The following is a 27,609-nucleotide window of genomic DNA, read 5'->3' as shown; positions in this document are numbered from 1 at the left end:
AGTAGTGCCTGCCACAGAAGAGGGCCTGAATTAGGGCAGTGATAGTAAAGTTGGAGAAGAGAGTTTAAATTTATAAAGTATTAAAGAGGTGTAAGAGAATGACTATAGGACTGAGAATTTAAATGTCCCTGTTGGTTGATTAGATATTGATGGTGAGGGATAATTAAGGATGATTCCTAATTTTTTAGCATGGATAGACATGGGTATTAACCAGCAGATAATATGAAATAAAGGGAGAGGGACAAGATTAGAGGGGAAAACAAACAAACAAACAAACAAACATGACCTCAGTTTGGACCTACTGAGTTTGAGATCCTTTTGTTGTATCCAAGTTGAAATGTGTAGGAGACCATTGGGAAAGTGCTCACGAAACTCAGGAGAGAGATGGAAAGTAGGGACGAAGAACCTGTCCATTACAGGGACATAACACATAGACTACCAGAAATTGCTTGAGTTTGACCATGGAGAGTATGTAGAGTGAGGGAAGTGTTGGGTTGAGAGCATAGGCCAGGGAAACAGCAGTGTTTCTGGGGAAGGGATGTGGGATCCCTGCCATAATGGCCAGACCTAAAACCTGCAGTATTTGATTTCTTAATGGCATCTGCCTTCTTGTCTTGTTCTGCCTATCAGCTGGGCAACACAGAGCTTCATATTCAACTTCTGGTGGTAAATGTTTCTTGTGCCTGGAGTTGCCCAAATGCCTTGGAGATTATGCCTTGCTGAGCTGAGTAAAACTCCACTGATTGCCATGCTCCATTTTTAGAAGCCCTGCTTCCTTCCCTAAGAGGTGGGCCGACTATAGGCCCTGAGGTTCCTTAGCCATACCCGACCTGTTTCCCTGTGAGTAAACTATTATCATCAGCTAATGATAACTAAGATACCACCACCTCCAGACAATGAAATGTCACTTTATAGTTACATATACCTGGGAAGGTTATATTGGAATTTTATATACAGAATTCATATATATCAAATTATGTCATCTGGCTTTAAACAAATATTTGGGAAAATAAATTAGATATGAGATACAGTAGTCCTCCTTTATCTGTGGGGGAATACATTCCAGGACCTCCACCGGATTCCTAAAACCCCAGATAGTATTGAACCCTATTATGCTATGTTTTTTCCTATACAAACACAGCAATGATGAGGTTTTAGTTATCAGTTAGGCACAGTAAAAGATTAACAGCAACAACTACTAATAAACTAGGACAATTATAACAAAGTACTGCAATTAAAGTTATGTGAATGTGTTCTCTCTTTTTCTCTCTGAAAATATCTTATGGTACTGTACTCACTCTTCTTCTTGAAAAGATGTGAGATCATACAATGTTTATGTAATGAGATGACATGAGATGAATGACATCAGCATGGTGACGTAGCCTTAGGCTACTACTGATCTGATGATATGTCAGAAAGGGGATCATCTGCTTTCCAGAATGCAGTTGACCATGGGTAACTAAAACCATGAAAAGCAAAACCATAGATGGGGAGAGTACTGTACAGATTGAAGCTAGATAATCAGTGCCAACACCATAAAGCAACTTGATTAAAGTGTATTGTTTCTTACACTTGAGAATGTGGATTTGCCTTACTTGTAGCCAGAGGAGATAGGTGACCGACATCATGGTCTGGTTTTGCTGGGTAATGAATAGAGCTGGTTGTCCTTAAAATGCACAATGTTAAGCTGAATTTAAGTATTCTGTGTTGGAATTTAATAAGTTTAAGGCTTTAATTTTGTATTTCAAATGCACATATCATAAGTGGATTACAACGGCTGTGCTGTTGTCGATATGCTTGGTGTGGTAAGGGAAGGATGGGGAGGTGGAGGACACAGAATGAGCCGAAGGCACTGGCAGTGTGAGAAAGAGTAGAGAGTGCCATAAAAAGCCAGCCAATGTCAGACTTAGCCTCATTCCAAGTTGATTTGTGGGGAGTTCCACTGAGGACATCTGCGGGTGCTGTGGTTGAGACTCACTGTGTGTCTACAGGAGAATGACTTCTGCCCCATGTCTTTTCTTCATGTTGAATCAGACTAGTCAGGCCTTCCAACAGGAGGGGCTCGGATGCCTTTATTCTGTGAAAACAAATTACTTCAACATTAGAATATTATCTGCTTAATTTGGGAATTGGAGATTCAGAAGGGGAAAAAAAAAGTCCAAATCTTTCTCTCAAGAATTAATAAATCAATTCACAAACAAAGTTGATTTTTTGTTTAAATATCAAGTTCAAATATCCAGTCAACTCAAGCCACTATGTGGGGCATCAAAAAATGCACAACTGTAATGTGGACTTTCTTTCTTTCTTTCTTTCTTTCTTTCTTTCTTTCTTTCTTTCTTTCTTCCTTTTTTTTTCCTCCTGATGTTTTAGGATTAAGCATGGAACTCAAAATCTTATTTTAGAATTTTTAACTTTTGAGAAAGTAGCTTCTGACTTAACAGTAATAATATTTCAGTGATACTGACATTTTAACCTAGTTTTAGGATACTGAGCTGAAGACTAGAAGCAATTACTCTTAGACCATTTTTCACCGGATCATTTTTGCTTTCTAGTTTTTCCTCAGGGTACTGTGGCTCTATTTTCCACACCTACTGCACCGTGCTCTGAACTTGGCTTTTCAAATGCTGCCCTCCGTTCCCCTAAAAGGAGAACAGGTGACACTCCATGAAACGTGAATACTGACACAATCGGTATGAGAGCACTATGTACTGGGAGAGGAAGAATCTTTTCTGCTTTAAGAAAAGGCTTGGAAAAGGCTAATTTGCATTAGCTCTGCTCTGAGCTCAGAAGATTCCAGCTTCACATTCAAAACCTGCACGGGGACGTTTTGCTCCTATTCAGAATAGATTTATACAAAAACAAAACATACAATCTCTCCAAATACATGTCTCTGCTACATTGCTTATATTTATTTATTTTTCTTAGAGGCTTCCTAAACATATTATTAGCAGTTAATATCCCCCATGGGTTTGTTTTCTAATATATCAGGGCTGTGCTACAGTACGCTGTTCCTGCCACTGATATGTTGCTAAGAGATTTAATAATGGGTAAACAAACACAACATGTGGTAATTCATTTCAAATTAAAAGTTTATTAAACTCTGGCTTGATGGCTTTCTGGCTATTTACAATTAAAGGAGCAAACCTTAGGGAAGGGGTGACCACGTGATGTGTTCATGGCTGCGACGTTTCTCTCTGAAAAATATGTTTATGATCTTCCGCAAGCTGTCTAACATTGATAGGCTCCATACGTAATCTGCTGAATCTACTCTAGCCCCCAAATCATGAAAAAGTGACTACTGTTATCCCTTCAAGCACACATGCGCAAGCACGTGCACACACGCATACGTGTGCACACACTCTCTCTCTCACACACACACACACACACACACACTCTTGAGAGGATTCTGAATATAATCCCCAGGTTGATATTTTAAGTGATGATCAGCCTTGCAAATAGGTGGAGCCTGAGGCCAGAAATATTTCTGAAAGGCTGGAGGAAGAGAGCCATGATGTAACTGTGGGATTATTATCATCTTTTAGGCTGTTTTACTTTTTAGGGGGCAATCCAGGAAAATATTTGTTATGCTTGATAATTTTGTTTTGTATGTGCCTACATTGCATAAACAATGGTCTCTGGCAGCATCTATATATGTTTGGTGATGCAGAATTCAATTCAGGAGAGTTTTATTGTGTAACCACTGTCAACAAAGCAGACTGCTAAATGCTCTGGGAATACAAACCAAAATAACATGCAATCCCTGACCTGCGGGGGCTTACTTGAGCCCAAGCCCACTCTTCCGCTGAGAAACACACACACACACACACACACACACACAAAAACACACACACACACACACACACACACGTTGAATAAATGATAAGCAGGTCTACCACCACTCTATTTACATACAAGACCAGTAAGCTTTCTGGGACAAACTTCAGGCTTGGAAAAGTGAAGCAGATGCAATTAGATAGTTAGATAAGAAAGAACAGTAAGAAAGATAGCCAATCAGACTTGTTCTCTACCTCGGTTATCTCACAGTGGAATTCCCAGGGAGAGGGTCACTGTTTGGAAACACTCAAACAACCTGCTGAAAGAGAAACTTCTCAATGAAATTATGTAAGACATGGACATATACAATATAGTATAGTACATACTGTCCTGTGATACATCAAGTTATGTTATATACATATACTATGTTCTCTATACTACAATTCCAAAATCCAAGTTGTTACAGAGCCCAGTGTGGAACAAGCTAAGGAGGCAGATTGCGAGCTCGTTCTATATGCTCTGATAAATTCTCAGAAACAAATGAGCGGGCTTTTGGGGGCAGGAGAATTCCATGAACTCTTTTTAATGCAATCCATTTTAAATCCTGTATTGGTATGATCAAGAAAATATGTGTTAATTTCACAATTTTGACCTGAGTTAGAAGGGTAGTTTGCAGTTCAAAAGGCAAGCACTGATGGAAATGCTTTTGGATAACAGAAAAGCCATAAAAAGGTCAAGAAGTCAGAACGGTACAAGGTGTATTTGAAGAACTATAAGGATTCGTTGGATTCCAGCCTACATATGGGGGTACATTTGGGCAAGGGGTAATCGAAGGCAAGAAATCCAGTAAGAAGGCCATTACATCAGCCAGAAGAAGAGATGGTAAGGGCCGGAGGTAGGATAATGGCAGTGGAATGCAATCAAAAGCGTTCATTTTAGAGAAATGTTAAAGTTGAGTCAATAGGATTTGGTAGACAAATAGCTGTGCCGTAAAGAAAAACTAGAAAATTACAGTCAGCAGTATTTCTATCTCAGGTATCTCAGAAAATAGTGTCGCCCTTATCAGAGATGAGGTACCCAAAGGAGCAGGTTTCAGACAAAAGTTGGCCAGTTGGTTTTAATCAAATTGAGTTTTTAAAGTGTTGGGGAAATTAAGAAGACTGTGACTAGCTCGGAGTTGAAAAAAATGGATTTAAACTCAGGAGGGACATATGGGTGTCATCCTACCAGGCAAACCAGAGAACAAAGAGTGGAAAAACTTTAGGAAAACCTTAATTTAAGGGACAGATGAGAGAAGAGGGTGAAGTAAATTGCAAAGGAGCAAACTGAAGAAGTAGAAGGACCAGGAGGTGGGGCGTCATGGGAGCTATGAAATTTTAAGAATCTTAAGAAGGGAGAGGGTGGTCACATCAGTAAAATACTCTGTTGCAGCACTACTCAAACTAAATGCATACAGATCACCCAAGGATCTAGTTAAAATGCAAATTCTAATCCAGTAGGTCTGAGGTGGGTGTTAGACTCTTCAGCTCCCATACGATGCATAACGCTGTTGTCCCGTCCACAAATCTCACTTCGTCTTAGCAAAGCTCTGGAAAGATTGACTCAGGCAAAGATGAAAAGACAGTTTGCTTTGAAAATAAAGTGCATTTTGATGCCTTTTGAGGGAATACATAAGAAATGAGGGCACGAACCAAACTGCAATGACCAGAGGAGGGAACAAGAAAGAAGAAACTAAGGCAGTGCGTATAGAAGATGCACTTGAAAATGAGGAGAGAGTTTCACCACAGCTTAATGAAGTCAGGGGTTGAGGGAAGATTTTTTTTTTTTTTTTGTGGTTGAACACTCAGTCCTCTCTTGATAAAAAATGGGAAAAAAACCTGGAGGAGGAAAAATTGAGAATGCAGGAGAGAGAGGATAATTGTTGGGATCAGCTCCCATCATAAGCAAGATAGATGGGAGAGGTGAGTACCGGGAAGGAGGAAGGATAATTTTTCCTTTGAGGTAAAAGAGAAGAGAAAAAGGCAGAGTAGTTTAAAAAAAAAAATCTCTGATATTTTCTACGTAAGAACAATTTTAAAAAATAAGCAAAATTGCAACCTTTAAAGAAAAAAAATTCTTCGTGAAATTTAGGGAATGTAATAAATTGCTGAGGAACAATGATGTTATTTGGAATTCTAATTTCAAGTGTCTTAATCTTGTTAAATACTTTCCCTTCTGGCCCCTCTCAAGATAAGCTACTGTTTTCAAAGTTGCTGTAGGTTTTGGCCTGAGGACAAATAAGGATGAAAAGGGCTCTGATACCTTCTGGAAAGGCTGAGCCAGCCAAGCGTAGAAAGCACCTACTTCGAGAGAACTTGAGTTAATTGTAGAACTCATTTTTTATTTAACATTATTTAAGAAATACTGGGACCACATTTTACTGCTTCCAGATGGGTCAGTGATATAGGGGTCAGATACATGCTCTCTGGGACCCCCATTAGAATGGCACCATGTATCCAGGAAGCCCAATTCAATGAACCTTTGAAATAATAGATCTCCACTCTGATACTTAATTATTTTTTGCTTCAGCCTGTGATCCTTTAAGCGTACTCCATGTTCCTTTGCCAGTGGGCCACTCATCCATCTTGAGAACTATACGTCTTCAGGAGTATAGATAATTGGATGAGTCCGTGCTCTCTTTCTTTCTAGAACTTCCTCATCAATGAATATAACATAAGTACTATCATATATAGGAGGAAACAAGGAGCCACTATTTATTCTTGTATCATGTGCCACATATATTGAAATCAATTAATATTACATGAGCCTTTTCAGTGTAAAACTAGACCACTAGAACCTGACTTAAAAAAAAAAGTTAAGTCTCACCTGAAATTAACCAAAATGTTGATAAATCCGGAAAGAATTCTATTCATACTTAACATTAATTTGCCTGTATCTGTGGTTCAACAAACCTAACAAAAACAAGGCTTCTTAAATCTGCCTGTACATTGACTCTTCCACGGAGCTTTAAACAAATATTCTTGTCTGGGCTCTGCCCCAGAACAAATGGATCAAATTCTCAGGGGGCAGGACCTGGACAACGTTATTCTTAAAAAAAACCTCTTTCTGGGGATTCTAATGTACAGCCAGAGTTGAGAAACACTGACGTGCAGCTGTTGATTGCTCTGGTTTTCTTCAGTTCCTACAAATGGACAGGGTGATTTCCATCTTAGCCTATACTTCAGGCTATTTCCTCCAACTGGAAGAGTCTTTTTCTGCCACTAGTTTTTCTTCCTCGATAATCTAGCTTAAAACTTCCTTCCCAAAGAAGGAAGGCCGTATGCAGTGCCTCCACTGAATTCCCTCAGAGTTCTTTCCCCTCACGGCAATTATGATGGCGTCTTGAGGGTAGGCACTGAGTCTGCGTGTTCTACCACTGTCCCTGGCAGACAGTAATCTCTCAATGAAAATTTGTTAAATAAATGAGTGAATCAATGTACTCCTTAGACAATTGTGGATTAGCAAAGCCAAGAAATACAAAGGAATGGTTTTCCCTTGGCTGTCACGTTGTGGTACCAGGAAAGTAATATGGACTCGGAGTCTGAAAACTGGAGTGAATCACAAGTTTACTACTCAGTATTTGTGAAAACTTTGCGAGATAATTTCCTTATGTATATGAAATAAGAATAGTAATGGCTGAATTTTCTTCTTTCAAGTTTGTGGGGAGAATCAAATACCACAGCAAATGGTCCAGTAATTCATTAATCTTTTAACTTGAAACTGCTCTCTGCTGCAAAGCAGAAATTCTAGAGTCCTCTCTAGCTTTGGTTGCTAAAGATGAGAATGAGGGTGGGAGGTGGCCTAACTATGGTGTGCGTTGCAGCCTTGTTTCGGATGAGACAGGCTGAGAAGGGACTTTGAAACAGACACACTTAGATATAGGGCCTCCCTTCATCTCTAGAGATGAAACTTTGAGCTCCTTCTGAAATCATCAGCTCTGTTTCACCTTCACATCCCTGTTGACTTGACTAAGTCTTAAAAGACGCATCATAAGGAGGTGTAGCTGGACTGCAAACTCATGAGGGCAGAAATCTTTCTCTTGCTTCTTTGTGTACCCATGGCCTACGGCAACATTCAGCACATCATAGATTCTCAGTGACTATTTGTTAAATGAGTAAGTGAATTGGGTTGAGTGCCATCTGGGCTTCCAACTCCTTGCTATGGAAAGAAGTCAAGCGAACAGTTTACTTATTTTATTTTATTTTATTTTATTTTATTTTATTTTATTTTATTTTATTTTATTATTTTAATTTAATTTAATTTATTTATTTATTTAAACAGGAACCTGTGGGTCCAAGCCATAGTTTTTGTTTTTTTTTTTAAAGATTTTATTTATTTATTTGACAGAGATAGAGACAGCCAGCGAGAGAGGGAACACAAGCAGGGGGAGTGGGAGAGGAAGAAGCAGGCTCCCAGCGGAGGAGCCTGATGTGGGGCTCGATCCCATAACGCCGGGATCACGCCCTGAGCCAAAGGCAGATGCTTAACCGCTGGGCCACCCAGGCGCCCCTACTTATTTTATTTTTTAAACTAACATACAGGAAAACAGACTTTTTTAGAGTGCCGATGTAATTTGGATTTGTGTGATTAGCACCACGATCAGGATAAAGAACCATTCTATTACCTAAACTCCTTCCTTTTCCTTTCTGCTGTCTGCTGCAGGCCCATCCTTACCCCCTCACTCCACCCCCACCCCTAATCCGTGCTATGCACTGATCTCTTTACCATCCCTAAAATTTTGTATTTTCGAAATTTTCATAGGGTACGTCATCTTTTTTTTTGTTTTTAATCTCCCACATTTTCTTTCTTTCTTTCTTTTTTAAAAATTCAATTAGCCAACTGATAGTACATCATTCATTTCAGGTGTAGTGTTCAATAAATTATCAGTTGTGTATAACACCCAGTGCTCATCGCATCATGTGTCCTCCTTAATGCCCATCACCCAGTGACCTGATCCCTCCATCCACCTCTGCTCTAGCAATAGGAAATGTAATCTTTTGTAGACACTGCTTTTTTTTAGTCAGCATAGTGTCTTTGGGACTCATCTGAATTGTATGCACCCACAGTTCATTCCTACTCATGGCTGGATGACTGCCACTAAATGGATGTACCAAAACTTATCTTTTCACCCATTAAAAGGACATAGCAGTTGTTTCCATTTTTTTTGGCAATTATGAATAGAGTTGCTATAAATATTCATATACAAGTTTTAATGTGAACATAGTACTGATTTCTCCAAGAGATACACCTAAGAGTAGAATTATTATTATTATTATTATTATTATTATTATTATTTGACAGAGAGAGGACAGGGGCAGGGAGAGGGAGAGGGAGAAAGAATCTCAAGCAGGCCTCAAGCTCAGAGTGGAGCCCGACTCAGGGCTTGATCTCATGACCCTGAGAATGACCCTGAGATCATAACCTGAGCATAGATCAAGAGTTGGAGCTTAACAGACTGAGCCACCCAGGCACCCAGATGGTATATGTATTTTTAACTTTTTAAGACGCTGCCTCTTTTACAGAATGGCTGTATAATTTTGCATTTCCACGAGAAACATATGAGAGTTTCAGTAGCTCTGCACCCTCACCTGAGCTTAGTATTGTTTTTTTTAAGTCATTCCAATTTGTATTCAAAATTAAATTTGAAGTTATAATTTCAATTTGTATTTTATTAGTGACTAATTTTATTAAGCAGCTTCATATGCGCTTATCGGCCATCCATATTAATCTTTGAGAAAGTATCTGTTCAAGTCTTTTGCCTATTTTGAATTGGGTTGTTTGCGTTTTTTTTTGTTGTTGTTGTTGAATTTTGAGAGTTCTTTCTACATTCTGGATACAGATCCTTTGTGGGAAAGGTGGTTTGCGAAGGAAAGGTGGTTTGTCTGTAATTTGTCAACACCATTTGTTGAAAAGACTGTTCTTTCACCACTGAGTTGCCTTTATCCCTTTGTCAAAAATCAATTGGCCATGCGTGTGTGGTTCTATTTTCATGATATAATTGGTGGCCTGGTGAGAGGGCTCTGCCCAATGTGCATGGTTATGTCCAATCTAAGCCATGAGTAGAGGCAGGATGGAGGGCAAATTAATTAACAGCAGTGGGAATAGAAGCACAGATGGAGAGTAGCTGAAGGTCCGTAATACTGGAACTTAGAACAGGGAGCCATGGACAAGCTGGTCACTAGAGCTTAGTTAGTGTGTTCATTATATATTAAGAGACCTACTGTGTGGGTGTCAGAGCTCAAGTATGTGTGGCCAGTTTTATACAAGTCTCCACATCATGTTCCCTGAAGTCTTTAGGCCACCATTTCCTCCTGTGTAAGATAAGAAAAGCAAGTTTTCAGACACTGTTAATTATCCCAGACCACAGTCGTATATATTTTTATTTTTATTATTATTTTTTTAAAGATTTTATTTATTCATTCGACAGAGAGAGAGATAGCCAGCGAGAGAGGGAACACAAGCAGGGGGAGTGGGAGAGGAAGAAGCAGGCTCCCAGTGGAGGAGCCTGACGTGGGGCTCGATCCCTGAACTCCAGGATCACGCCCTGAGCCGAAGACAGACGCTTAACAACTGAGCCACCCAGGCGCCCCAATATATTTTTAGTTAATAATCTGAAAGTTAGTAGTTACCTTGCTTCTATGAAAGAATTATGAGTCTGATATTTGAAAATAGTTTATATGACTTTGCTTTTGACAGTTTGAGTTGAGTTTGTGGAGAGGTTGTCCCAAAGAATTTCCTGTTAGGTGTACCTCTGTTCGCTCAGCTAGCTTTTACGGAATGAGTACTTCTGCAAAGGATGTCCTAGATTTTAAGAACTTGGAATAGCCACTTCAGAACCACCATTTGGTGAAATGCTGAGGCAGCTTTTAGATATGATATTTATTCTTTTGGGTTTCTGGAGTTTGAAATAACATAAGCGAATACAAGGTGGTTATCTGAATGCAAAATTGAACCTCAGGGACCCGCAGTATGTTTCAAAGTGATTAATCTGCATAAAAAGCTAATTACCTGCAATTTTAAGATGCCTTTGCTTAATATATCAGAGAAATGGATTAAAATGTTTTAAATCAGAAAAATGCTTTGAAGTATTTTAAAATAATATAATTTTTTTTTAAATGTCAGATGGTCAAGATAAATCAATCCTTCCTTCCCTTTTTCCTTCTTTCCCTCCTTCCTTCCTTCCTTCCTTCCTTCCTTCCTTCCTTCCTTCCTTCCTATCAGTGAAGGAACTTTTTGTAACTTTATTCACAAACTAAATAAGATTTCCAATACCTGCAATATTAAATTCTCCAAATTGAGGCTCAGCTTGGAAATTTCCACATATATGTTGTTAATTGGAGGTGAGGTAAGGATTTCATATATACATATGAATATACTATAATATATATGACATATAATATATATAATATAGTATGTAATAATATAACAACATACTATTTATATTATAAATAAATAAAAATAAGCATATAATATGTATTTGTATATAAAATATAAATATATATAATATATAATATAAATACAGTATATATTATAAATAAATTATATATTATTTATTTATATTACTTATTTATATTATAAACATACAATTTGATTTCAGCTCTGTCTTATTTTCTGAGCTTCTTCCTCATCCACTGTAGTTAATTACAACAAAGGTTTCTGGTCTGATCCACTTCAATCTCAAAGTCATTTCAGCAAACTGCTGGAATTGAAAAAGCTTTAAACAGTCATGCAGGTCTTTAATTGTAAATTAGTTTTGACAGAACTACGACGCACAGTCCTGCCTGATTCCAAAGTGATGGTAGCTGACAAGCCCTCAGCGCTCCAGGAGCAAAGGAACATGTGGAAGGAATTGTTCTTTTACATTTCACAGCTTGTCATTTCCTCTGCAGGGCAGCCCCTGCCCCCTCCGAGAGATCCTGACACCCATAAGGGAAGTGTTCCCACTGATGGAAAGGAAGTAGAGAAGCAGTTTAACGCGAAGGAAGGAGGGAGGAGGGTATGTCAAAAGGATCTGGGGGACAGAGAGACGAGGCGGGCTTAAAACGTTTCCAGCAGGTTAGAATCTTTGCTGTGTTGCCTCCTTTCGTGAGAAAAAAAATGAGAAATTATTTGGAAGGGTTCAAAAAATTCTAGGGGGAGGGGGGTTGAAGCTCCCTTTTTAAAATTCTTTTTTTTTTTTTTTTGTAAGGGAGCGGCAATAAAAATGAACATGTCACGTGTGAATGATCAAAATAAAGGTTTGAGGGAAAAGTACAAATATGTGCCTGCTGCCCTCTTCCAATATGTTTCTAATTACAGAGTGTGTGTGGATTAGATTGACAACAGCAGATTACAGCTTGTGTTTTCAGGACATTTTACACCCTCACCGTTTTATTTGGTCCCATACAGTCATCACACTCCGTTTCCCCTTTGTACCTGTGCTATTTAACAGCACTGTGAGGAAACAGAAAGGGGCAACCGAGTTGCATTATCATTGGAACTGGCTTGTCATTGTCCCCACTCAGTTGACGTAGGCCATTTCAAAAACTTATCAATATTTTAGGAGTCATTAATAAAGTCATTTTTGAAAATACTTTTTATACTTCTTGAAATAATTAAAAACATTTTTCAGGATACATAACTTTTCTGGTCTTTAACGCAGAGGTAATAAATACTCCTCCCTCCACACACACACACACATCCTGTTTTGTGTGTGTGTGTGTGTGTGTGTGTGTGTGTGTGTTCCTTCACCGATTATGAGAAATAGGTTGACAAATGCAGGCATGCCCTGTACATTCAACAATCACTCAAACAAACGTACTATCCACAAAAATAATCTGATTTTTCCTTGCGAATCTCTGTTATTTAATCTGTGGATACTCAGTGCCTCAGTATCAGACAGCTATCCTTACAAAGTGATATTGCAGAAGAGGATATGGATGACAAATAATATCATAGTTCTCGACTGAATATGAGATACCACGGTTGACCACGTTGAGAATATTTGAACCTTTCTAGAAAGCCTTGGGAGTGGTGGTTTAGGAAGAAAGGGTCACGGTAGACCTGAGATAAGACACACTCATCTTTGGCCCCACTGTTTGACCAGAGCATTTCCAGAAGCTAAAGGCACATCTGAACAAGGTGGAAATAAAGAACTGTGGGGATAAACGTACTGAATGGATGATGATGAAAGAAACCATGGCTGAGGAGAATTTGCTTCTTAGACAAGACAAAGCAGCAGCCTCCCTGACATGGCTTTACAACTGTTCTAGTTTATAGTACTGATTTTAACTACCATTTTTTCATGTTTGAAATATTATTTCATTGTGGTAATAAAGGAACATGAGATCTACCCTCTTAACGAACGTTTAAGTGTCCAATACAGTGTTATTAATCATTTGGCTGATGTTATAGAGCAAATCTCTAGAATGTTCTCATCTTGTAAAATCGGGACTATGCCCATTGATTAACTGTCTCCCATTTCCCCATCCATCCATGATTCTCCTCTCTGATTCCCTGAGTTTGACAACTTCAGATGCTTCCTGCGAGAGAATAGACATTGCTCCTTAGAAGACATACTATAGGCTCTTTGTGCAAGTCGTAGTTAGCAGGGAGCATTTCCTTTGATCCAGTACTGTCCTTTTCAACCTGGTGAAACTACAAGTGGAAATGAAAAATAAGTGGTATTGTGAGTCATCACATGAATAAATGGGTTCCTTAACTCTTTCTAAACATGATTCCCGCTTTGAACACTTTAATGGTCTGACTCATTTAGTTCACCTTCTTCCAGTGTCTAACTTCCTATGAACAGATGATTGACTTTGTTCAAAGCAGAAATAATTAGAATCAAATAGGGATAGTAATTTTATTCTGAATGATCCACTCAGTCTAATTAGATGATCCACATAGAATAAGAAACAGGAAATATAAACTGGAAAATAGGCTTTTGAATCAAACAATATTTCTTTTTGCATGAAGCAGGAGAAAGTCAGTCTCTTGGAATAATACTCATTTCTTAGAGAAATCAGTCTGTTCTTGAACGTTGACACCTTGGCAATGAGTGATATAAGGACTTGCTGCTACATAACACATGGTCTTTGGCTATTTTGATTGCTAGAGGCCAGCGAGTTCGAACCACCTTTCCTTACAAAACCACAGCTATTTTTTTGGTTAAGATTATTTACTGTAACTTATTAAATGAACAGTGGACCTTAACAACTTCACTAGGATTTTGAGCATTTAGAAGTTTGTGGGTTGTAAGTTTTAGTGAAAAAAATCCTGCTATGGTTTTGACATGTGTACTGTAAACATATAGAAGGCATAATGCTAATTTTAAAGGCACTGATGACTCCTGTAGTGTAGTGAAGAGACACAGATTGTGAAAACATAATTTGGTGAAAAACAGTAATTCAAAACCCTAAACTGCAAATATTTCTCCTTTCATTCTACTCACCCTCTCTTTTCAAATAAATTCTCACTAATTTCCCTATAGTTAGGCTGGTGTCCTATTTTTATCGGCAAGCATGTCTCCTCCAGCATTAAGGTGATACCAATTACACATGCACACCCATCTACATGCATAAATGCACATAAAACTTCTAAGGTCACGTATTTAGCAGGTGGCATCAGTTTTTAAAGATTACTGTAGCATTTTCTTTTCGACCCACAATCAGTAGTATTTCCTTTTCCTTTCACTTAAACTTATAATATGACATCTTTTCCCCCCATTTATCAGACTCGTAGATATCAGGCATCATGTATGTGAATAATTACAATGAAATAAAGTTTTAACTGAGTGTAGTGAACTCATTGTTGGAGACACCGCCAGAAGTTCGTCATTCTGATGTTTTCCCCATAACACATGACATGCTGGATAAAACCAATAGTTGTTGAATACGTGGTTGGCAAACATTTTCTCTCAGTCTGCAGCTTGCCTTTTCAGCCTCTCAATGGGGTCTTTCATGGAGTAGACGCTTTGAATTTTAATGAAGTTCAATTTATCAATCTCCTTTTATGGTTCAGGCTTTTAGTGTCAAGTCTAAAAACTCCGTGTCTAGCCTAAGATCCTAAATATTTTTTCCTATTTTTTTTCCAAAAAGATAATCCATTTCAAGTTATTTTTAATATAAGGAATGAGGTTCAGGTCAATTTTTATTTTATTATTATATTATTATTATTATTATTAATTATTATTTTTTCCAAGAGAAGTTTAGTTTCTCCAACACCATTTGTTGAAAAGGATATCTTTCCTCTGTTGACTTGCTTTTGCACTTTTCTGTGGCTTTTGTGTTTTTTTTGTTTTTAAAGATTTTATTTATGTATTTGACAGAGAAAGAAGATACAGCCAGCAAGAGAGGGAACACAAGCAGGGGGAGTGGGAGAGGAGGAAGCAGGCTCCCAGCGGAGCAGGGAGCCGGATGAGGGGCTCGATCCCAGGACCCCAGGATCACTCACTCGGCCAAAGTCAGACGCTTAACAACTGAGCCACCCAGGCGCCCCTGCACCTTTCTGAAAAGTCAGCCATTGAGCAGATTTCTTGAACTTTTTTCCTTCCTACTCTGTTCTATTCTGTTGATTTATGTGTCTGTCCCAATACCACACAGTATTGATTACTCTAGCTATAGTAAGGCTGTATAATTCTTTTCACACACTGTTGGATTCAATTTGCTAATATTTTGTTGAGGATTTTTTTGGGAGGGGCAGAAGGAGAAGAAGAGAATCTTAAGCAGGCTCCATGCCCAGGGAGAAGCCCAAAGTGGGCTTCCATCTCACAACCCTGAGATCATGACCTCAGCTTAACCAAGAGTTGGACACTTAACTGACTGAGCCACCCAGGCTCCCCTTGTTGAGGATTTTTTAAGTTTCTGAGAGATACTGGTCTGTACTTTTGTTGCTGATGTACTTTGCCTGGTGTTGATGGTGTCAGGGTTATAAAGGCCTCATTAAATGATTAGAAAGTGTTCCCTCCTCTAGTTTCTAGAAGGGATTAAGTAAAATTTGTGTGAATTTTTCTGTATATTTTGGAAGGATTGTCTAGGGAAACCATCTGAGCCTTGGGTTTCAAAATTGTGAATTCAATTTATTTAATGGCTACAGGACTATTCAGATGATCTATTTCATCTTGGATGAGTTTTGGTTATTCTTAGTATTTAAGGAATTGGTCCATTTCATCTAAGTTGTTGAATGTACGAGCATAAAGTTACTCAAGGTATTCCTTTATTTTCCTTTTTAATGGCTGCAGTATCTGTAATAATATTCCACTTAATTCCTGGTATTGGTGAGTTGTGTCTTCTCTCTTTTTGTCTTTGTCAGTCTTGCAAGAAAGACGCTTATGAATTTGATCGATTTTTTGGAAATTCAATTCAATTTTAATGTCTTCTATTCTAAGCACTATTATTTTCTTCCATCTACCTGATTTGGTTTTATTTTGCTCTTTTTCTGGGTTCTTGAGATAAGATCTTAGATTATTGATTTTTCCTTTTTCTGACGTAAGCATTTAGTGCTATAGATTTCCCTCTCAGCATTACTTTAGCTGAATCTCACAAATGTTGATCTTCATTTTTATTCAGTTCTACTTTTTATTGCCTCTGAGATTTTTTTCTTTGACCCACAGATAATTTAGAAGTGCATTTAATTTCCAAGGGCTTTAAGGTTTCCCCTTGTCCTTCTGTTATTGATTGCTGGTCAGATTTCATTATGATCGGAGAACATACTCCATTCAATTATTTTCAGTTTGATAAATTTTCTTTTATGGACCAGGATATATTTGTGAATGATCCAGAGACACTTGAAAAGAAAAAGTATATTGCTCTGTTGTTGAGTAGAGTGTGTGTGTGTTCAAATTGATATTGTTTGTTGGTTGTATTGTTCAGATTTTCTATATCCTTGTTGATTTTATGTCTTGTAGTGCTATCGTTTGATGAGAGGGGAGTGTTGAAGTCCTACACTATAATTGGGAATTTTCCTATTTCTTTTTTCAGCCTTATCGGTTTTTACTTCATGTATTTTGAATCTCTGCTGCTTGGTGTATATGTATTTAAGACTGTTACACTTTACAAGTAGATTGATAATTTAATTATTAGATAATGTTCCTCTCTGTCTTTGTCTTTACTATGAACTCTATTTTATCTGGTACTTTATCTGATGTTAATTATCTATTTTATTTGATATCAATATAGCCAATTTTGCTTTTTAAAAATTAATGTCTGCATGATACATCTTTTTTCTTTTTCTTTTTACTTTTAATCTATGCCATTGAATTTGAAGTACTTTTAAAAAATAAATAGCATATAATTGGTCATGTCTTTAAATTCAGCCTGCTCATATCTGCCTTTTTATTGATATAGTTAGATACATTTAAGGTAATTATTGACAGGGCTTAAGTCTGCCACTTTAAAATTCTTTTCTCATTACGTCTTGTTTTTTTAATTTCTCTGCTCCTCTTTACTTCCTTCCTGTGTATTGCTTGAACACTTTTTGGGATTGCATCTTGATTTATTTTTCCTTTTTGAACATATCTTTTTATGTAATTTACATAGTAGTTGCTCTGCGTCTAACAATGTAAGTATGTGACTTATCAGTTTCCTGGTGTCAGTATTTCACCTGCTTGAGTCAAGTGCAGACACTTTACTTCCATTTACGTCCCTTTACTTTCCCCACTTTAAAATATAATTGTCTTGAGTAACATGGTGTTATAATTATTGTTTCAATTGTCAAATATGATTTATCACACCCATAAGGGAAACAAGAATGCATACTCACATTTGATGATCTCTACGTTTTTCTCTTTTCTTTCCAGATGCTTCAAGATTCCTTCTTTAATCATTTCCTTTATTATTTCATGTTTGAAGACCTTCCCTTAGCCATTCCTTAAGGATAGGTCTTCTAGTGACACATTCTTTTGGTTTTCCTTCATCTGAGAATGTATTCTGCTTTCATTCTTAAAGGGTAGTCACTGGATATAAGATTTGTGGTTGTCTTTCAACACTTGAAAAGTGTGCTATTTTGGTCTGCATTATTCAGCTTGTGCATCTGGGTCTCCTAACGGACCCTGCTGGTAACCTCTGAGAGGACAGGAACTTCTCCAGCTCTGGCCTCCTGGTGCTATGGGTGAAGAAGGGAGTGTCCTGCCTCAGGATGTGAAGAGGCTTTGTAGTCCAGTCACTAATAGCAGCAGGATCTGCCCACTGGTATCACTCAGCCACCTGTTGTCTCTTGTTCGGGGAGGGCTGTTTTAAGCAGCAGGGATGTTCACTCCAGTCTGGGTTCCGGGTTATCCTCTCCAGTGTTATTGGATTCACTTGGTGGTGTTGGGGGGCCTTCTTTCTGAAAAGCAGGTGAATGGGCCTACATAAAGCACTATCTGCTGATAGGATGGGTTTGAAGATGTTGGGTCCGGGTCTTCTGTTGGGTGGTTTGAGGGTGCGATTATGTTGTCTTGCCTTACATTGTTGCTTCAGTCCTGGGCTCTACAATCACTTCTCCTTCCTCATTATACCTTTCAGAGTTCTCCCTTGGCTGCCTTTTACATTATTTCTGGACTTTATAGTTACACATAGAAGGAAGGAGAAGGGAGAAATGAGTCTAAGCCATCTGATCCTAACCAGAAGCCCCTTGTTGTTGTATGGGGTCCCACCGCATTTTAAATGTTTCTTGGCATTTCTTTTAGGGCTTGAAAAATTTGGAAGTGGAAAAAGTTTTTTAATTGTGGTAAAATAAAGACAACATGAAATTTACCATTTTAACCGTTTACAAAGTGTATACTTCCGTGACATTCGGTACATTCACATTGTTCTTCAACCACCACCACCATCCGTCTCTAGAACTTTGTCATCTTCCAAAACTGACACTCTGTACCCATTAAACACTAACTCCCCATTTCCTCCTCCTCACAGCCCTCGGCAACCACCATACTGCTTTCTGAATTTGACTATTATAGGTCCCTCATATAAGTAGAATTATACAGTATCTATTTTTTTGTGACTGGTTAAAATCACTTAGCATCATGTCCCCACAGAAAGGGATAAAATTTGAATTAGCGAAATGTTTTAAAACTTTGGGAAGAAGGGTTTTCAATTAGTAGCTAATTCAAGACTTTGAAACCTGTAAAGGCTGATCTGTAGTATGAACTCAACAATGTAGCTCTCCCTATTATTTTCTTCAGTATTTTGTTATTCCTTTCCTCCCTAGCATGAACAACCAGAACTCACCGGGGGTTGAGTCACAGTTCTGTTTTTGTTCCTTTTTTTGTGACAAGTAACCATAATCTCTGTCTACCACCAGAAATGCACCAGAAAAGAAATCAATAGAGATAATCCAGACCCGTGCAAATTCAGTGGGGGAAGTAGAGCCTCAATATGGGGGTCAGGCTTAAATTCAGACCTTGATCCTCATCATTTAATGTCTTTTGTCAAGTTCCTTAAACTGAATCTTGTTTCTTCACCAAAAAGGGGAGGTAACAGGCCCTATTTGAGGATTATTGATAATTTATGTAGAGTTTTATGACGCCTGGGTGGCTCAGTTGGTTAAGCATCTGACTCTTGATTTCAGCTCAGGTCATAAGCTCAGGGTTATGAGATTGAGCCCCACATTGGGCTCTGCACTGGGCATAGAGCCTGCTTAAGATTCTCTCTCTCTTCCTCTCCCTCTGCCTTTCCCACCCTGTGTGCACTTGGGCTCTCTCTCTCTTGAAAAAAAAAAAAAAGAGTTATACATATAATAGGTGCTCACTAAATCACTCCTGTGTTACTGAGTTGCTTTCCATAATATTAGACACATCCTTGGGTATGTTTTTATCCTGCCTAATTGTGGTATTGGGCAATGATTCTCTCGATCCTTACCTGTTATTTTCTTTTAACACAAGGACTTAGTGGGCAAAATAATTTATTATTCTAAATAGCTTTGAATATTCTAAATTCAGTGAAAGTGTTAATTGATGATAACCAAGGAAAGCTCATGACAAACATAATAAAATTTCTGAATTCTTTTGTTGCGCTTAAGATGGAGAGTTTAATATTTTTAAGAATAAGGAAAATAGATGCTTTCATGAAAAAGACTTTCATAAAAGGGTAAAGTCTTCTTAAGGATGGCAGAAATGGGTGATGCTTAAAAATTATTCTTAGAATAACCAAATGTATTCCTGCTCTTACATTACAGTCATATTTTATTAGGCAAGGCATGCATGCATGAATTTATTTTTATCCTGCAAACGCAAAAATACTCAGAGATTTCTGTTGGATTGATATCATGGCAGAAATATTTGCAGTTCTATGCCAACAATAAGGTTCATCAAATAGCTTGAATTAAATAAGTAGCATATACAAGTCTGGTTTTATAAACTGAAAAATACTGTAGAAAGCATAATGTGTTATTACCAATCAACTAACTGCTGAGATTCATGAGTAGTACCCCAGTGTCACATGGGTTGAAGTCCCATGTGGACAGACTGTGGTTTAATGGTCTGAACAGAAGTGAAAGTAGGGATGGTTTTGTTGCAATTCTGCCACCAATAATATTAAAACATCCTTAAATATGAAACCATTAAGCTTCTTTAGACTTCTAAGAAAACAATTCATAAAATATGCCCTTTACCTATTACCAAGCACTTTGGACTTTGGAGGGAATAATTGTGGCCAAATCTAAGCTCCAATTTTATGATATTTGCCCCTTGACCACAGTTATATTTAAAGATCACTTGGTTCATTTGTTCTTCCTGTGAGGAAAAAATAAGAGAATTTCTGGTTTCTTCATGTTATGAAAAACCTTTATCTATTTACATTTGCAGTGTCCGAGAAGTTAGTGTTTACAGGTTGAAACCATGCTGCCAGCTAAGAATGGTGTCAATCATTACCTGAATTTATGTAATTTCTAGTTTGTTCACTGTATCCTCAAATAGATAGTGGGCCATCTCTTTAAAAGCGGTTAAAACATTTCTTTCTTTCTTTCTTTCTTTCTTTCTTTCTTTCTTTCTTTCTTTCTTTCTTTCTTTCTTTCTTCTTCTTCTTCTTTCTTTCTTTTTTAAAGATTTTATTTATTTATTTGACACAGAGAGAGAGAGACAGCCAGTGAGAGAGGGAACACAAGCAGGGGGAGTGGGAGAGGAAGAAGCAGGCTCCCAGTGGAGCAGGGAGCCCAATGCAGGGCTCGATCCCAGAACTTTGGGATCAGGCCTTGAGCAGAAGGCAGATGCTTAACAAGTGAGCCACCCAGGCTCCCCTAAAACATTTTTTTCTTAACTAGAAACTAGATATTAAAAAATCACATTCCAAAAATTTGAGGCATCTATTTCTGATGTGGATAAGCAATGCTAAGACTTTGGTCTGTAGCTGCAGCCAGGGTCACTGCAATATGTCATTGGGAATTCATACTTTGGTGCTTATTTTGGCCTTTAAACTGTTCATTTGTACTATGAACTAGATTATATACTTTTAACTGTCAGTTAGCTGAATGCATTTCAAGTCAATTTACTAAAATCGTCACTGTTAAGCGGTATATTTGGACAGAGTTGACACCTTTGACATTTTCTAAAATGGCAAAAATAACTGTATTTAAGGGTATGATTTATGAATGTCGTGTGCCTACAGAACTTCCATATGATTATGGTTTTCACGTAAGCTGCTGGGACTCTCTCCACAAGCTGCTGAAAGAGCAAGTAATTAGTGCTGTGTGATCAGATATTTAACACAGACAGACACATGTACAGAAACACAAAAAACCCAGTATCAGTCCAAAACCTACGCTCTTGTTGCTTCCTAGAATCTCCTTTGTCTAACGAAAGCATGGTTGAGGCCACAGCAGAGGCAGCGGAAGTGAGGGAGAAAGGGTAAGATCGATAGTGTAGAACTACCTTTATGAAACACATATGCTTTGGTATAAATAAGGAAAGCAACTTGCAATGATTAAAAAGTATTTCCAATCCTTAGTTGTCTTCTAGATTGCTGGCTTCTATTAAAAACTTCTTAAAATAATAGATAGCTTTAATTCTTCAAGCAAAAGAAAAATTATATCATCTTAAAGATTTTCTATATTTATTACATAGATGTGACTTGACTATGAGGAAAAAAAGAGCAAAATCTCTTGTATTGCAAGTTTTAAATGTACCAGGCTAAGGTTTACTTAATTAGAACCTCGAGGCAATAAAGGAGCCCTTTTTAAAATTCTGTGATTCTTAATATGCTAAATAATGCAAAGCTTCGACTCTTCAAGCATGAGACACACATCTGGCAGCTTAACATTTAAATTACAGGGGGAAAAATTCCTCACTTCAGTAGTAATTTTCTCAAGGAAAAGAATAGAAAATGTATTACAACTAAATTTAATTTCTTTTAGATTTTCATCCTGTCTAATTGCAGACATCTTTCTAGGTTCTTCATATTTATATTTTTTACACATATTTCCTGTACATTTTATTAATGTTTAATTTAGATGCTTCTCACTGTTAGAGCTCTTGAGAAATTGTGGTGTATTTTTCTTAGTAAAATGTTTTGAGAAATCTATCTGATCTCAAGTAATAAAGACAATGGTCTAGAAATAAAGGGAAATGGAATTTCAGAGACACACAAAAATATTACTGACAAAAAGGCAACATTTTTCAGTTAGTTCCACTTTCAAGCTTTAATTTTTTTTTTTTTTCAGTATTAATGTTTGCCCTGTTTTGTCATTTTCTGGCTGTTTTCATGCAAAAGTTATTATAAGCAGCATTCTTTCTTTGTATTTCTCCAAAGGATAGTGTCAGATCCTTGATTAATTTTACAAAGGTCATTTGGAAAAACCATTAAAAATATGCCAAGTAAAAAAGATTAGCACAACACAGGGAAAACACTTTTATAAACATATGCATTTATATATAGATAGGGTATGGCAACAGTTTTGACAAGTGTTTTCCTTGTGCACCTCATACATTATTAAAAATATGACTTCCATTTATTTTTTCTAGGTGATCCCAGCTGACACATTCCAAAGGCATCAGCAGGTTACTCTTATTTGTAAACATTTTTTTTCCTTTTCTCAATATAAGAGGATCTGATAATTAATTGAGTAGTAGTTCCATAAAATAAAGTGAACTTGTGAAATAATTAACCTATATTTGTATTACTAATGCATAAACATGGGTGGTAGTTAGCTCACGAAAAATGATTGTATCCATTTATACTTTTTAATTAAAAACTTAAACAATATTGCAATATCCAATTTTAGCTATGAGAGAGTAGCTGGTATCAGACCAGCTCTTCTGCTATAATCAACTATTATACTGGAGAGAATGTATGAAGCAATGTTCTGGGCACTGGCCATCAGGAAACACCAGACTTCCTGATCCTTAAGAGAAGTTTTGAGGTAAACCCTGGCTCTCTACCTGGCCACAATATTCTGACTGTAGAGCAGTAAAGTGGAATCCTAGCAGAGAGTCTCACTGAGCTAAGGAGACAAGGCTTCACATTCAGGCAGTTGAAGCAGCTGGGGTCTGCAGAGTAGAAAACAGAGCAGAGATATGCAGAAGGAAGCCCAGAAGTCTATATTGTTAGGTGAGCCTGAAAATAGAACAGAGATACTAGAGCTGAAACAGAGATGAAGTTCAAACCCGAAAGGCATGTTAATAACTCATTATCAATATGACAGCAAAGTAAGATGCCCAAGGTCTATATATTAGGAATAGAGAACATTTACAATTACATCAAAAAGAGTAAAATACCCAGGAATAAACTTAACCAAAGAGGAGAAAGACCTATACTCTGAAAGCTATAAAACATTGCTGAAAGAAATGGAAGATGACAGAAACAAATGAAAAGATATTCCATGCTCATGGATTGGAAGAATTAATATTGTTGAAATGTCCATATTACCCAAAGCAATCTACAGATTCAATGCAATCGCTATCAAAATACCAATAACATGTTTTTGCAAAACTAAAACTAACAATACTAAAATCTGTATGGAACGACAGAAGACCCTGAATAGCCAAAGCATTCCCAAGAACAAGGCTGTAGGTATCACAATTGCAGCAAGATATACTACAAAGCTGTAGTAATCAAAACAGTATGGTATTGGCACAAGGATAGACACATAGATTAATGGAACAGGATAGAATCTCCCAAAATAAACCCACATTTATGAGGTCAATTAATCTATGACAGAAGAGGGAAGAATATACAATGGTGAAAAGATTCTACTCAGTAAATGGTGTGGGAAAACTGGACAGCTACATGGAAAAGAATGAAACTGAACTACTTTCTATCACCATACACAAAAATAAACTCAAAATGGATTAAAGACCTCATGATGAGTTCTGAAACCATAAAAATCTTAGAAGAGAACACAGTCAGTAATTTCTCTGACACCAGCCATAGAAACATTTTTCTAAATATGCCTCCTAAAGGAAAGGAAACAAGCACAAAAATAAACTATTGGGACTACATCAAAATAAGCTTTTGCACTGCAAAGGAAACCACCAACAAAATAAAAAGACAACCTAGATGTTTGAAGATGTTTACAAATGATGTATCCAATACAGGTTAATATCCAATATATATAAAGAACTTCTACAAGAGGGGGATGGAAACGATGGTGGAGGAGTAAGGGACCCTATTTCAACTGGTCCCCTGAATTTAGCTGGGTATCTACCAAACCATTCTGAACACCCACGAAATCAGCCTACGATGTAAGAATATATATCTGGATCTCTACAAAAAGAATATCTCTGACGATCTCAGGGGATGAAGTGGGGAGCCATGATTCTGTGTGCGGATATCAGAAGACAAACAGAAGAGGCAGGGAGCCGCCATAAGCTGGCACTGGGAAGGTGATATAACACTGGAGCACAAAACCATCCTGCACTAGGGACCAGGCACAGACTCGCAGACCAGTAGCAGTGGGGAAAGGACTTTAGTGCAGCCCCAGACAGGATCCAGGATCTGTGTGTTCACGTGCATGCAAACTGAGGGCAGCCCGTGGTTATAGAAGCACAAAGAGCAGAGATGGGCCCAGCCTTGCATTCCACCACAGGGAGTGTTGCTGTGGGGTGCACAACTGAGGAGGCTGCGGTTTTTAGCAGGGCTGACAGAAATGGAGAGAGTGTGGCCTGGAGAGCTCAGTGAAGAGCAGACTGAGATTTCTCTGTTCTGAGACAGAGGTTTGGATGTGGTCACTTCTGCTCTTTCAGAAGAGATGCAGAAAGCCACCAAGAAAAGCCACCAGAGAACAAAAGCCCCCAAAAACCAGTTCTCACTGAATCCACCCCTCCAACAGGGGCAGGGCAACTCTGTCCAAGCAGGGTTGCCTAAGTGACAGCAGAGCAAGCCCCTCCCCCAGAAGACAGACTGAAAGAACAAGAGGCCCAGAACCCTAAGTCCCTATAAAACAGGTGCATCTTGCTTGGGCCATGTTTAATACTTTGGACTCTGTACATTCCCTCAACCACTCCCCAACAGAATGACTAAGAGGAGGAACCCCCAACAAAGAAAAGAATCAGAGACTGTGGCTTCTGCCACAGACCTAATGGACATGGATATAAGCAAGATGTCAGAAATAGACTTCAGAGTAACAGTTATGATGTTGATATCTAGGCTTGAGAAAAATATTAGCAACAATTTAGAATCTCTAAGGGCAGAAATGAAATCTAATCAGGCCAAACTTTAAAATGCTATGAATGAACTGCAGTCTAAACTGGATCCTCTGACTGCCAGGGTAAACAAGGCAGAAGAATGAATTAGTGAGCTTGAAGATAAGATGATAGAAAAGAAGTTAACCGAGGAGGCTGGGAAAAACAAATTAAAGCCCAAGGGATCAGACTGAAAGAGATTAATGACACCATGAAACGTTCCAATGTCAGAATACTGGGATCCCTGATGGGGTGGAGAGAGAGAGAGAGGTCTAGAAGATATATTTGAGCAAATTGTAGCTGAGAACTTCCCTGATCTGGGGAAGGAAACAAACATTCGTGTCCACGAGGCAGAGAGGACCCCTCCCAAGATCAAAGAGAACAGACTGATGCCCTGACATATAATAGTACAATCTGCAAATTTTAGATCCAAGGAAACAATCTTGAAAGTAGCTAGGGGGAAGAGATTTCTTATGTACAGAGGGAGGAACATCAGAATAAGGTCAGACCTGTCCACAGAAACCTGGCAAGCCAAAATGGGCTGGCAAGACATATTCAGGGTAGTAAATGAGAGGAACATGCAGCCAAGGATACTTTATCCAGCAAGGCTGTCATTCAGAAAGGATGGAGAGACAAGGAGCTTCCAAGACTGGCAGAAACTGAAAGAATATGTGACCACTAATTCAGCCCTGTAAGAAATATTAAGGGGGGGGGGGTCATTCTATAAAAGAAGAAAGACCCCAGGAGTAATATAGACAAGAAATTTACAGAGACAATCCATAGAAACAGGAACTGTACAGACAATAGGATGGCAATAAATACATATCTTTCAATAGTTACTCTCAATGTGAACGGCCTAAATGCTCCCATGAAATGGCATAGGGTTGCAGATTGGATACAAAGACAGGACCCATCTATGTGCTGTCTACAGGAGACTCACTTTGAACCTAAAGACACCTCCAGACTGAAAGTGAGGGGATGGAAAACTATTTTTCATGCCAATGGACATCAAAAGAAAGCTGGGGCAGCAATTCTTATATCAGAAAAATCAGAATTTAAGCCAAAGGCTGTATTAAGAGATCCAGAGGGACACTATATCATCCTTAAAGGGTCTATCCAACAAGAAAATCTAACAACCGTAAGTATCTATGCTCCCAAAATGGGAGCAGCCAACTACATATGCCAACTGTTAACCAAAATAATCAGATCGACAATAATACATTAATAGTAGGAGATTTTAACATTTCACTCTTAGCATTGGATAGATCATCTAAGCAGAAGATCAACAAAGAAACAAGAGCTTTGAATGACACACTGGACCAGATGGACCTCCTAGATATATACAGAACATTCCACCCTTAAACAACAGAATACTCATTCTTCTCAAAAGCATACAGAACTCTCTCCAGAATAGACCACATACTGGGTCACAAATCAGATCTCAACTGATCCCAAAAGATTAAGATTATTCCCTGCATATTCTCAGACCTCAATGCTTTGAAACTGGAACTCAATCACAAGAAAAAATTTGGAAGGAATTCAAACACTTGGAAACTAAAGACCATCCTGCTTAAGAATGTTTGGGTTAACCAGCAAATTAAAAAAGAACTTAAACAATTCATGGAAAACAATGAGAACAAAAACACATTGGTCCAAAACCTATGGGATACTGCAAAGGCGGTCTTAAGGGTGAAATACATAGCCATCCAAGCCTCACTGGGAAAAAAAAAAAAAAGAAAGAAAGAAAAAAAAAAAAGAAAAAGAGAAAGAAAAATCCCGAATACACAAGCTAACTTTATACCTTAAAGAACTGGAGAAAGAACAACAAATAAAGCCTAAGTCAAGCAGGAGAAGAGAAATAATAAAGATTAGAGCAGAGATCAATGAATTAGAAACCAGAAATACAGTAGAGCAGATCAATGAAATCAGAAGCTGGTTCTTTAAAGAATTAATAAGATCAATAAACCACTGGCCAGACTTATCCAAAAGAAAAGAGAAAGGACCCAAATTAATAAAATTATGAATAAAAGGGGAGCGATCACGACTAACACCAAGGAAATAGAAATAATCATTAGAAATTATTATCAACAACTATATGCAAATAAATTATGCACCTGGAAGAAATGGATGCCTTCCTGGAAACCTATAAACTGCCAAGACTGAAACAGGAAGAAATTGACAACCTAAATAGACCAATAACTAGTAACAAAATTGAAGCAGTGATC

General features: G+C 37.9%; 1 protein-coding gene across 1 annotated transcript in view; it reads left to right on the top strand.

Moving 5' to 3' along the window:
• LOC123801533 (uncharacterized) overlaps positions 1–27,609 on the top strand; it is a 219,874-nt gene that overhangs the window by 34,053 nt on the left and 158,212 nt on the right. Inside the window, exon 5 of the mRNA XM_087857899.1 lies at positions 11,565–11,809. Within this exon, the coding sequence (XP_087714025.1) occupies positions 11,565–11,809 (245 nt within the window). The remainder of the gene's footprint in view (positions 1–11,564; positions 11,810–27,609) is intronic.

Source organism: Ursus americanus, chromosome 32, assembly GCF_024610735.1.
Source record: "Ursus americanus isolate L20-20 chromosome 32, mUrsAme1.1.p, whole genome shotgun sequence".
Taxonomy (NCBI): domain Eukaryota; kingdom Metazoa; phylum Chordata; class Mammalia; order Carnivora; family Ursidae; genus Ursus; species Ursus americanus.
The sequence above is the reverse complement of the archived record's forward strand: the minus strand, read 5'-3'. Positions and strand labels throughout refer to the sequence as shown.